At 41.2% G+C, this 14,045-nt stretch overlaps 1 protein-coding gene across 2 annotated transcripts in view; it reads right to left on the minus strand.

Moving 5' to 3' along the window:
- Positions 1-5,782: 5,782 nt before the first annotated feature.
- Positions 5,783-14,045, minus strand: part of USP13 (ubiquitin specific peptidase 13) — a 103,643-nt gene continuing 95,380 nt past the window's right edge. The window contains exons 20-21 of one of the 2 annotated variants that reach the window (XM_073232029.1): positions 12,256-12,340; positions 5,783-10,592 (exon numbers count right to left, since the gene is read on the minus strand). In XM_073232029.1, the coding sequence (XP_073088130.1) occupies positions 10,499-10,592; positions 12,256-12,340 (179 nt within the window). In that variant the 3' untranslated portion in view covers positions 5,783-10,498. Of the gene's footprint in view, positions 10,593-11,370; positions 11,765-12,255; positions 12,341-14,045 lie in introns of those variants that run through there. The other variant, XM_073232030.1, reaches the window with a different exon arrangement.

The raw sequence follows: 14,045 nt of genomic DNA on the forward strand, positions 1-14,045 counted from the left end.
CAAGGCTCCTTAAGGTAAGACCTTACCTATTCTGTACTTGAGCACTTACAAAAGACTTAATCGTTTTTTCCTTACTTACACTTCATGATTAATAATGCTGCCTGCCAATTATGAGTCAGAACTTTGGAAACTGATGGTTAATTGTTGTATTTTGCCCTGTGGAACTAAACTACTGACGCTCAGTACGCCCCCTGCTTGAGTTTGTTCTCCTGAGTTTAGAAAAGTGGAGACCAGACAGTACAGCCTTCCAGCCCGAGTTCTTTGAAAGGGAAACAGGAAGCTAATATTTACTGAAACCTGCTGTCCAGATTCCTAGGCTGGGTGTTTCTACTCTGCCATTTTAACCCTAATGGGCACCTAAGTCCTATGCCCTTACCCAACTAAAAATGCATGCAGTCCATAATTAGTATTACTGCAAATAATGAACATAATAGCGAAAACTATGCCAGGTGGAAAAAAAAATGTCTCATAGATTAAAAACTAACTACAGAGATCACATCTAATACCAAAAACTTCAAAAAATGACCCAGAAAAATGCAGGCTTGAGAGAAGTTACCAGGAAGATAGCTAACACTGCTCATAGTAAAATTTGCTATTGATTAAAAATGGACAAAAGAATAAAATCTTCTGGACAAAATTTAGATTTTCAAAATTTGACCCAGTAAAGATGAACCCAGTGGAAATAATGACTGCAAAAGGAAATCTGCAATAGCACAGTTATAATAAGGAAAATTTGATAAGGAGCAAATACTGATGATTCAGACTGTCCTCATGAAATCTACAGAACTGATACCAATTAATTTCGTTAAAATAGAGAAGGAAATGTAAAAGTGCAATCAGTTCAGCCCGTTAACTATTTCACACCTTGTATCCCACAAATTCCCAGTCTCCCTGTGCTCTGCCTAAATTGACCATCTTGCTTTCTACTTCCCTGAGAAAAATGAATGCAGGCAGGAGAGAACTCCCAGACTCTCAGCACACCCTCTCTACTCGGCTGCACCTGCACTCCCGGTCTCAGCCTTCCTCCTGCCCCCACAGATAGGCTTCCCAGCCCCGTCTAATGTCAGCTTGACCTTGGCACCGATCCCATCAGATCTTGCCTGCTCAAGGACAGCAGACCAGCAATTCTTATATTTCTCTCCTACATTCTCACAATTACACTTTTTTATTTGACCGTCTTACTTCTTATATTTATTTTTTATCATTTTTCCTTTTACTTTTATCTGCATGTATCTTATGCCAAATTTATTCTCAGGCCATAAGTTCCTGCTTCTTCAGTTTCTTCTGGAATATCTTTTCCTTCTGTGCAACCTGCTCTTTTTTCAGAGGATCACTCAATGTGGCAGGGAGAGCTGGTGTAGGGGTTAATCCGACCATGAGCTCTGCAAAATCTGTGCCAAATCCTGGCAGCTTGCTCACCTGGATATGCTCAATGACCAGACAATCTACATCTAAACCTATAGGTACAGCATTACTCTCTGCACTTCTCAGCACGTGCAGTAAAAATTCAGCACTCTTTTGGGGCCACCGACCGTGTAATTTACTCCCACTGTTCGGCCTGGGCACACCTTCCAACTCCACCATTGTAGCGATGGAATGGCACAGATTCCTTCTGTAAGGTGATATCCTTCAGATACTTGGTGGCCTTTCAGTTTTGCACACTCTTGATGGCCTAGGCAGTTTCACAAGTGTTCTTAAAGGGAGCACAAAGATTTGAACCTCTTGATTTGTATGATTTTGTGGGGTTTTCTCGGCCAAGTGAATAGCAAATCATTTTCAGAGATCACTTCAAGCTGCTTACCGGAAAAGGAAGAGCTTATTTCTCATGTTTAAAACAAAAACTTCTCTTGATCCCTGTCCACATCCCATCAGCCACCACCTGTTTTTTTGCTTCCTTTTGTAGCAAAACTTCCCGCAGTTATCTGTATTCATCTTCTGCAATTCCTCTCCTTCCAAAGTGTTCCCATAGAGACCACCCATGACCTTCAAGCTGATCAATCTCATGGTCAGCTGATCCTGCTTCACCTGTCACACTTACTTGATTGCTCACTCTTGCCTCCTCAAGACACTTTTGCTCACGCAGCTCCCATTTCCAGGCACCATTCTTCTAGTCTTCATCCACCATGGCGGTTACTCCTCTCACCTTGACTGGCTTGTCTTCTGACTTCTTAGTTAAAGGGCTCAGTCCCTAGACCTCTTCTTTTTCCTGTCTCCTGCCATTGACAATGCACCCAGTCCCACAGCTCTAAATGCTATTGAAATACCAACAACTCTCAATTTTATATCTTCAGTCTAGACCTCTCTCTCTTAATCTAGAACTATATATCCAGCTTCCTACTCAGCATCAACCATGGGGAGGCTTATAGGCATTTATATCCCAAACTGGACCCCCGATCATCTCTCCCTGTCACCAGCTGCCAACCCCACCAAGACTTTCCAATTTTAGTTGATTGCAGCTACACATTCTTCAGTTGCTCAGAAAAAAAACTTTGGAGTCAGCTAGCAACTCTCATTCCCTCACAGCCTACATCATACTCATCAGGAAATCCTACTGGCTTTACCTTCAGATGCACCCAGAATCTGACCATCCTTACTACCTCCAATGCTACCACCACCCCATCCATCTGAGCCATCAACCTCTCTCACCTTGCTTACCACAGCAGCCCCTACTTCTTTGTCCCTCCTACCACTTAATCTAAACAAGGAATCTCCCAGGAACTTTGGTCAGATCAGGTAGTTGCTGTGATCAAGACCCCAAAATGGTTCCCCATTGCACTGTGCAGTCCAGCCTGCCAAGAGGCCTCTGGGCTCAGGAGACCCGGCCGCTATCTGATCTCCTGTCCCATTTCTCTCCCCCCTCATTCCCTTCTCTGGAACCGCACTGGCCCTCTTGCTGCTTCTCTGACCTACCAGTGGTGCCCCCCCCACCCCGAAGCCTCTGCTCCAGATGGTCCCTCTGCCAAGCATACGCTTCCTCCGCACATCCCTTTGGATGACTCCTTCGCCTCCTTCAAGTCTTGGTTCAAATCTCACCCAGAGGATGCCTCCCCAGAGCACTTAGCACTGCAACTGGCACCTCCACCCCTGCTCTACTTCTTTTTCCCACAGCACTCCCTATCTTTTGATAAACTATGTAAATGTCTTATGTTGACTATGTCTCACCCCCGAAAGAAAATAAACTCAAAAAGGGCACACATCCTTGTCTGTTTACTGATACATTCTAAGAAAAGCAATGACTGGCACACAGCAGATGTTTAATATTTATTGAATTATGAGCTGTGCTATACAGATTAACAAAATTAATTGCCTAATGAAATTATCTCCGGAAAATTACTTTTTAAAAAGTCATCTACGTTGGTATAGTTCTGATTCTTTAAGATTTTGTAGACTGAAACAAAGGGTCAAAACCTCCTTAGGGCCAAAATGCTATATGGGTTAAAGTGGTTATATAAAATAGGGTGAAAATATCCTCTGTCCACCAGATGCTTTACATAATTCATCCCTCATATCATTATTTTTTTAAATTTTTTTTGTTATAATTAATCTACAATTACATGAAGAACATTATGTTTACTAGGCTCCCCCCTCACAAAGTCCCCCACACACACCCCATTACAGTCACTGTCCATCAGCGTAGTAAGATGCTATAGAATCACTACTTGTCTTCACTGTGTTGCACAGCCCTCCCCATGCACCGCTCCCCCCAACATTATACATGCTAAGTAAGGCCTCCTTTCTTTTTTCCCCACCCTTATCCCTCCCTTCCCACCTATCCTCCCCAGTCCCTTTCCCTTTGGTAACTGTTAGTCCATTCTTGGGTTCTGTGATTCTGCTGCTGTTTTGTTCCTTCAGTTTTTCTTTATTCTTATATTCCACATATGAGTGAAATCATTTGATACTTGTTTTTCTCCACCTGGCTTATTTTACTGAGCATAATACCCTCTAGCTTCTTCCATGTTGTTGCAAATGGTAGGATTTGTTTTCTTATTATTCAATAATATTTCATTGTGTATATGTACCACATCTTCTTTATCCATTCATCTACTGATGGACATTTAGGTTGCTTCCATTTCTTGGCTATTGTAAATAGTGCTGCAATAAACATAGGGGTGCATCTGTCTTTTTCAAACTGGGCTGCTGCTTTCTTATGGTAAATTCCTAGAAGTGGAATTCCTAGGTCAAATGGTATGTCTATTTTGAGCTTTTTGAGGAACCTCCATACTGCTTTCCACAATGGTTGAACTAATTTACATTCCCACCAGCAGTGTAGGAGGGTTCCCCTTTCTCCACAACCTCGCCAACATGTGTTGTCGTTTGTCTTTTGGATGGTGGCGATCCTTACTTCATCCCACAAATTATTACATCCACTGCATAGATGAGAAGACTGAGTCTTAGGATATTAAGTGTTTGCTAAAGTCACATAGCAAGTTTGTGCTGGGAACAAGATTTGAACTCAAGTCTTCCTCTACTTTTGCCATTATACCACCCTGCCTCCCTACCTCACTGATTTTTCCTAGTAGACTTTGAAAATAATTGGTTGCATGAGAATGAGAATAAGTCAGTTTTCTTATGAAATTTCTCCACTATGACTGAAGCTTGTCACTGACTACATTCAGAAGCAAGACCTTTAATTTCTAACACATACACACCCTCATAAACTCTCCCATTGGGTAGGATGGGATACAGCAAATGAATGGAGGCAGCAGCTGACCTGCAAACATGGTCTTTAAAACTTTACAATTCTTGAGTCATAAATAAACCCTTATTCCACTCATTTCCTCCTCCTCTTATCCCTCTCACCAAAAGATATGGCACAATACTGATGTCAGTCATTTTACTTGGATTTTTTTTTAATGTATAGGTTGATCTTGATCTTTTAAAAATTATAAGCACTGAATGGACACCTTTTAAGTAGTAATTACCACACCTCTATGAAAGGAAAAATAATGCCCCACAAAGACATCCACGTCCTAATCCCCAAAGCCTGAGCATGTGTTACCTTACAGGCAGATATGATTAAGGATCTTGAGACAGGAAGCCTATGCCAGACTATCTGGGTGGACCCACATATTCATAAGGATCCTTATAAGAGGGAGGCAGGAGAGCCAGTCAGAGAAAATCTGGCAGTGGAAGCAGATGCTGGAGTAATGCCAACATGATTAGGAGGCCAGGAGCCAAGGAACATGACCAAATTTTGGAAACTGCAAAAGGCAAGGACTGTATTCTCTCCCATGCTTCCCTGTCAGTGCCTTGACTTTAGCTCTGTAAGACCCATTTTCAGACTTCTCATCTAATAAATTGTTTTGAGCCACTAAGTTTGTGGGATTTGTTACACCACCAATAGGAAACTCATACACCTCCGAAGTGCAGTGTCACGGAAATGCTGAAATCCTTTGATGAACTAGTGTTGATTCTGCTTGAACCTGTGTTAAGGAAGCCACCTGCAAACTGAGAGCCAGAGAACCACAGACAGGTCTCACCTGACTCCAGTATAGGACCTGACATCCAGTGGACAGGCTGAAAGGCCTCAGACTCCTCCCTGCCCCCCCCCCACCACCCCTCCGCTCTTCAGAGAGTAACATTTTGCCTTTGCTGATGTTTCACTACTACTGGGGGCCGGGCAGCCTTGGTGCCCACACAAAGAAACCCTAAAAAAGAAATACAGTTAGTCACTGTCTCAAGTTATTTGTTCCTCTGACAGATGAGAAGCTGCAAAGAGCAGAATTAGTTTACTTTGTATTTTGCAAAAGGAAAAAAAGAAAAGCCATAAAGGAGCCTCAGATTGTGAGAATAGCTTTTTAATTTTAAAACAATTGAAGCAATAAATCATCCATCTCTCTTTCCATCACAGGCAAATATTCTCCCAAAACATTTGAGATAGTTTCAACAACTGTGACTAGTGCAAAATAAAATAAATACAAACTCTTTCAGGAGCCAGCATCAGAACCTGCTGGGCAGGAGGATGCTGGCAACAGCCTCAGTCTCTGCCAAGGCCGAGGAGCAGTACATCGAGGGTGGCAAGATTTACACAGTATTTCAACACACTCAACTCAGAACAGACTAGACAACGCCTGGGGAGGGGAAACCACAAGAGAATGTTGCCTAAAGTGAAACAAATACGCCCAGCACCATCACGTACCTCACATCCTTGGCACCTACAAGATGTTTAAAAAATAACTGCCAAGTTAGCAGTTTCTAGGCAAAGCTGAAGGAACAGGGTCTGGGGCTCATTTACTTCTGTTTCTTTGGGGTCCTATACATATTGGTTTTTACATAGAAAAATCTTCTGCTTTCCAGAGGACATTCTCTGCCTAACAGTGCTCCCGCCTCCAGTGGAAATGCATGTGCTTCTCTGTCCAGATGCTTGGGAGAATGGCCTTCCCTACCTATGGCATGGTGCTGCCCGCCCCACCCACACCATCCAGTCTAGTAGCCACATTTAAAAAAGTGATAAAAAGGAATAAGTGAAATTTAGTAATCACTTATTCAATATATCTAAAATATTGTCATTTTAGCATGTTACTAATATAAAACGATTGCTTTTTTTTTTTTTTGGTACCAAGCCTTAAAATTCTGGTGTGTATTTTATGTGTACAGCACAGTCTCAATTTGGGCAAGCCAAATTTCAAGAGATCATTAGCCCCATGTGGCTGTTGACTACTCTATCAAATAGCACAGGTCTAGAGAATCTTAATACAAACTCTTTCAGGATGATTTACTGAGTAGGGAATCTCCATGGCACTGCATAGGTGATCTTTCACACCAACTTAACAGTACAGATCCTTGGTCTGTAACCTAGATTTCTGACTTAAGGGAAAGGATAGGAATCACATTTTATCTAATCCCATCCCCTGGTCCTATGCCTGTCACCTGCCATCTCCCCGTAGGTGACCAACAAAGATGTTATAATTTAGCTAAAGTGATGTCTGCAAGATGAAAAGACATCTTTTCACTGATAGACAGCTTCCTCAGCACTTACTTGGGGATCATAGCTACAGCTGAATTAGAATGAGAAACTATTCCATGCTTGTCACAAGTTTAACTGAAGGTAGTTCTGAGGTTTTTCAGGGCAGATGGATGTTTCACTTCTGAGGGGAACGGTAACAAAAAGTACCTCAAAGACTGAGAAGTAGAGAATTTAAAGAGCAAGGGGGAAATGGGGTAATTACCAAAGAAAGTGGGAATAGAAGTTGGGATGGGGACACTAAAAAGGACCCAGATTCTCAAATGGGGTGTGGGAGCTATAACAAACCAAAAACATGGCATCCAACTCCCTAGGTGATCCCTCACATCTCACATGTCTGACCTCAGGAGTAACCACAGAAAATAAAAATAGAATCAAATGTTAGGGGCAGCAAAGGACTTCCGAGCTTCTGTAGTCTAATCTCCTCACGTTAAAGGAAAGGCCCAGAGAGGTAAAGTGGCTGGGCCCCATCACACTTACAGATGGAGTCAGGCTACAAACCCAAGTGCTCTCACTACGAACCACAAGTAAGGCTCAGCCCAGCTCAGGTCAAGGGAGCAAAGGGTGCTGGGCATCACAGGCTCGAGCTCCTTGCACTGGGCTTCCTGCAGTCTGACGTAAGCATGGGGGGATGGCAGGCACATTCTCTTGTGGTTGGAAGAAAACAGCCAAGTCAATTCAAAACACTGAAGTGATGTTGATGTAAAATGGCATTAAAATACGATTCTTCCTATAATTCACTCTGCATGCTTTTTTTCCCTTAAAAAAAAATCCCAATCTGAACGAAACTTGATTTCTGATTAGTTAAGTGGGCATTTCAATTAATTGACAAAATAACAACTTTGATACATTTTTCCAGACACATTCATTGGGATTTTACACAAATGGATATCAAAAGATATTTACAGGGAAAAAGTGCCCTCTTTCACACATACACCCACACACAGAGAGAATTTCACAATTATACCACCACACTTCACTAAGGACTCCTAACAGGCTGATAGTCTGACAAAATCCACACGTTATTCCAGTTTTCAGTCACAAATAATCTCTTCATATGTAAAATTAAGCAGTATGCTCCAGACTTTTATTCCAGGAAATTCTGCCGTGTATATACTAATGTATACATATAAATATATTTTTAAGCAAGAAAGAAATCTATTACTTGATCCAGTTTGTCCCAACTCTCAATCTGAAAGAAAGAATAGCACATATACAAAACTTTGCCTTGTAGAAATAGCCCTTTGTTAGTGAGGCAGAAAAAAAGGCAGCCATATTACACTTTCTTACAATATGTTTAGGCATCAAAAGGGCTAATTTGCTAATTTATTTCTCTACTTAATGAAATTAAATAGTGTGTACCCTATAGTGTTATATACTGATTTTACACCATTTTTTTGCAAAGTTTTATTATAAAATTTTTGTTTTGTTCAAAATACACTTACTACCTTTGTCCACATTTCAAGTCAAATTTCCAATAATCCCCCCAACCCCCCCCCCAAAAAAAGGCCTTCACTTTGTAATAACATTGAAAACAAGTCATTTTTTTTATGTGTGTTTAGAGTTGTTGTTCTATGATACTCAGCCCTAAGGAGACTGGATTTTGTAAGGCTGCTTAGCATGGGGATTTCTACAGGGTCAAGGACTTGTATAACAGATGAGACTGCTTTAGGATACCTAAGTCAGCATCAGAAGGTGACACCAGTGGGCATGCTTAGTAGAGAATTACTGCACCATGAGCTCCTCCTTAGGCCAATCACATTTGTTCCCAAATTGAAGAAACCCTCAGACAACAGAAGGGAAAGAGCATACTCTACTAGGACCCACCGTGGTATACCACCTGCTACTCTTTTCATCAGATCAAATCTCACCGTACCCTCAAAGCACAGCTAGGAAGAAGAGCGAGTGTCATCACACCACTGTGCAGATAAGGAAAGTGAGGCAAGGGTGGGTGAGGGACCTGCCCAGCTGGGGCAGCACCCAGGTCTCTGGCTATGGGCTCCAGGCTCCACACCCCTCGCCCACCACAGGGCATGATGTGAGACAGGCCCCGATCATAAGCAGAATCCTGACTGTTCACAACTCACCAACTCACAATCCAACATATGTGCTGTATTTCACCTAACTGATTCTACTTTACTTTCCTACAGTTTCTAGAAAGATTCTTTCTACCAATCAATTCATGTTAAGTGGACAGCAATAAATCCTTTTTCATTTGACTGAGTAATCTGAAATAGAAACTCCAGAGACCTTGGAATTTGGTACAGAGTGGCTGGAAAATTATAGAGCACTAGTGTTCCATTTTTTCCACCACATTTGAAACTCTGATTTAATCCCAGGTTGCATTTAAAATACTGAAACACCAAAATGGAAATGATAGTCTTTCATAATGTCATATAAAGTTTCTTTGCACCTGAACCCCTTAGATTGCCCAAGATCACACTATTAGTCACAGCAGATAAGCAGAGGGGCAAGTCAGGAGGTGACTGGCCAAGAGGGATCAGAGATGACACTGACTCCAGAAAACACAGAAATGGAGGCAGGCAAAAAGCTCAGGGACAGGACAATTCCAGACAACTTTGAGATGCTGAACCTGAGTCCAGGGAGTTGTCACATGTTACAGTAAGAATAGATCAGCCATTTTAACAAAAAATACACACTATACCTTAGAAGAAAAGGCTGCTGAGAAACAGAATTCATCTACTCTTGGCACAGAACGATCCTGGGCTGCTGTGGTCATCTGATGCCCTCCCATTCTATGTCCCAAACCCATGTGGATTCTTGACAGTACTTAAAGGGACAACTCAGCCCTCTGCATGCCTGAAAATCTAAGTGGGGAGCTAATTTTTAAAACAGTTCCTGAGTTATAGTTTCCTTAACATACTTACTTGCTCTTTCCAGCTTTCCTTAATACCAACTGTTTTAACCTTTAAAAACCAACCCACCACAGATTTTCTAGTTGACTATAAAGGTCTCACACTCTCCAGCTCATTCTCACACACATTCACACAATCGGATGACAAATGTTGATAGGGTTAAATTAAAAATATCTTTCATTGCAGATGCTCTAGTCTACTATACAACGATAGCTCAGAACTTACTGTGTGTTATGAAAAAATTATGTCACAAGTAGAGCTCAGCCCCATTACTGATTTTCTATATGAAACAAAAGTGGGCTTTTCGTTTATTGTGGGTGAGGTCACACCACTGACCCTCCAAAGCAAAACAGAGGGCTGGTGGCACTTTCCTGGTTTTGATGTGCCAGTAACAGATCCGCCACCAGCAATATGAATATTCTTTTAGTTATCCTCTCTTTGAACATTTATAAAAAGAAAAACTATCTACAGTTGTGTATCATCACTAATAGAAATTTCTTTCCAGTTCTATTTCAGAAGGCGTCAAATGATGTTCTTTAAATAAGTTATAAATACCCCATGTATTCCTGTCCATGTATTGGCTGTCCCAACTTCATACTTTTATTTTTTGGCAAATTAAAAAGGCATATGGCTTCTCGCCAATTTGTATGTCTGAAGCTTAGCTTGGTATCCTGCGGTAAAAATACATGTAGCCCAGGTCTTTAGGGGGTCTTTCTGAGGCACAAACTTTGTGGTCATTGTAGATCACCCATCTGGAAACAAAAGACAGAAGCATTTGGTGTATTTAAGTCAGTTCCAGGAAACTCTGCAGAAAAAAACTACTGTCCCATACTTAAAACAATCAAGATGTTTAAGATAACCAAACTCAAATCTATTGTACAAAAGGGAACAGGATGCTGGTGGAAAATTACAACTGCTTTTTTTATTCTACAACTCAATCAAAAAGTACCTACTAAAGGAGCCTTTTACAAACATTTTAAACCATTTGAACTCATAATTCCATTTGTAGAAATCCACAGCCTCAGAAATTGAGTCAAAAAAAGTACAACAGTATTTATTTCAACCATTGGTATAAAATGAGTTAAAAATCAGAAGTAAATAGCTATGCAATAAACTATTACACAACTATTAAAATGTCCTCAAAGAATATTTGGTAAAGTGAAAAAATAATTACATTATAATATGAAGTGTGGAAAAGCCGGCTACAAAATTGTATGTACTATGTACATACTTAAAGCTTTTAGAATAATTGTAAATATATGTATATCTATGTGTAGTATGTGCATATATAGACATATACACCATCTCCTAATGAAAACATCAAAACAGAGAAACACATCAAAATATAGGCAATAGTTATCTCTAGACTTCCAGAGGACATATTCTTGGTATGTTTCTGTATTTTACAAATTCTTTATAATGAATTTACTGCTTTTTAAATGATATTTAAGCTATTTTTCTTAAGGTGTTATTAAAAGAGTTGTCATGTTGACAATAAGAAGAGTTCACTATAAGTCAAGTTCCTGTGTTCAAGTATTTTATTAATCAGGTTGAGAAGACAAGATAAAATGACACATCAGTAAGTAACACTATTGAATCCTGGGTGGGAACTGGTCACTGCTGTGGGGTGAGGCCTGGTGGGAGAGGCCAGTGTCCCCGGGGGAGGCAGAAGTGAAGTGCACCCATGTAGCCTGCACCCTGCACATGCAGGAATGCTGACCCCCAGGCCACTGCAGGGAGCTCAAGGAAGGGAGGCCAGTGGGGCTGTTGGGATCCAGCCCAGGAAGAAGCTTTCTGAAGAGAGCAGCAGCCTTACATCCAGTAACTGTCTCACTCTTGGCTCACCTCACACCTAACAATTCTACTGAAGACACCATAAGCCTACGGCAAAGCTGAGATAAGGCAGAACTTTGGATGTTCAGGGCTGCCAGATAAAACACAGGTTACTAAGTCAAATTTGAATTCCAAGTAAGCAGAAAATAATTTTTAGTATGGGTATGTCCCATGCAACATTTAAGACTTGTTTATACTAAAATGTTACTGGTTGTCTCTCTGAAATTCTGATTTAATAGGGCATCCTGGGTTTCTTGTTTGTTTTGTTGGCTAAATCCAGCAGTGCTATGGAGGCTCCAAACATGCACAGATTCTGCTGCAGAATTTGGGGACGTCAACTTGGTATGATGGCTTAAAGTGGCTTTCCAGACCAGCTCTGATAGTTACTTACTAGCTAAAGTCAAGCTAGTCAACCTCCCTGCCCCTCAGTGTCTTGATGTACAAAATGGCTTTCAGGGGACATCCTTACCAGACCATTGTGAGAACCAAATGAGAGAACATATAAACATCCAGTAGAGGACCTAGCACAGAGTAGGAGCTCACCAAAATATAGATATAATTTACCCTCTAAAAAAGACTCACCTTCCTTCTTTTTTGATATGGCAAACATAATGGCCACTCATTGTAGATGTTCCCATGTGACTGATGAATGCAAACAATTCATACACTATGAAAGAGAAAACAACTCAGTTACAGGGCAGCATTTCTAGAAATCAATAGCACTTCTGATTTGAATTTAAAGCCAACAACAGTGTGATCTAGCAACAGTTAGACCAAAAGACAAAGCCTATTCCTCTCCCTCCTGAGAACATACGCACACAGCCCCAAAACGACACCAGAGGCAACCTGCAAATTCCTAACAAAGCAGGACACAAACTATCAAAGTACAGTGCACATTAGATTCATTATCTGGGAGGGGCTTAAAGCCCTGCCGCTCAGTCTGGTGGCCAACTCCTGGGTCCTAATGGGCAGTCCCAGCTGCAGCTCCTCCAAGCAGCATGAGGTTGAGGGTGGAGAAAATGTTTCATCTCTCTGAGCCCGTTTCCTCCTAGAGATGAAAAACCCACCCACTTCATAAGGTTGTATAAGGTTTAAAGGGGCAATTCAGACTAAAATATCATATAAGTGTCAGGATTATGAGGAAATAGCAAATAGCTGCTATCATGTATAGGCAGGAATAATGTGTCAGAATAAACTTTCTGTGATTTCTGATTTGCTCATGATTATAAACTATACTGGACCAAAATTCAGGCTGCATGCTTTCTGAACAAGGAAATGTATTGCCTGTTAGAGCATGGGACCAATGTTTATTCTCAAACAAGTAGCCCTTGTGATGTAACTCAGTATTCTGTACCAAATCCATGTTGAATGAATTTCAACTCAATCTCCCCTGGGCCAAGGTAGACCTACGAACCACAGAGTGGGTTCCCTGGGCTAGCACCAGTCCACTCCTCAGACTGAGACTGTGAGGAGACAGGGACAGACATTGAGTGACCGTTTCACTCTTTTATAATAATTTCAGAATAATATTCATGTCTGTCAAATCCAATAAGGAAAAAATGGGCTGCATATTTGTTTACCTAGTACTCAATTACCATTGCATTTTCCTAAGCATTGGCTCTGGATGCGCCCTATCCCTCTGCTCTCCCTCTCCCATTCTCTCTCTCTCTTGCCACTCACCAATGCTGAGCCGCTTAGTCGGCTGCCAATGCCCAGGCCTCATCTTACCTACCCTTCAGCACATCACCTGCTGCTGATCACCTCCCCCCTCCTCAAACATCTGCCCCCAGAAATTACCATCTCTTGGCTGTCCAGCTGCCTGCTGGCTCCTCATCTCCCTGACCTTCAAACATTAGTGACCTGAAGCTCAGACCTTAGACCTTTCTTTTCTCTATCCCACTCTCTCTCTTTGGGTGATCTCATCCAGTCTCATGGTATTACATGGAATTATTTTCTTAATTATTTCTGGACTGTTCATTGATAATGTAAATTGAACTTTTGTATATCAATCTTGTTTCCTACCTTTCTGACCCCATTTATTAGTTCTAATAGTTTCTTAGTAGATTCCTAAAGATTTTCTATATACAAGATAGTGTAACACCAGTGATTCAGGAAGTAACACCTGCCATGTCACATACTTCTGCATTTATTTATTGTCTATCTCTTCACCTAGTCCAGAATATAGCTCCACAAGCACAAGCAGTGAGATGTCTGTTGTGTGTACCAAACTATTCCAGGCACAGACAATGGTGCTTAGCATGCAGGAGGCACCTAGCAAGTTGAATGTATAAATAAATGAGTGAATTAAGAAATAACTCCCTTCACTCCATTTCCTCACTTGTTTGTATATCATCTTATATTGTATATATTTT

This window comes from Manis javanica, chromosome 3, assembly GCF_040802235.1.
Source record: "Manis javanica isolate MJ-LG chromosome 3, MJ_LKY, whole genome shotgun sequence".
Taxonomy (NCBI): domain Eukaryota; kingdom Metazoa; phylum Chordata; class Mammalia; order Pholidota; family Manidae; genus Manis; species Manis javanica.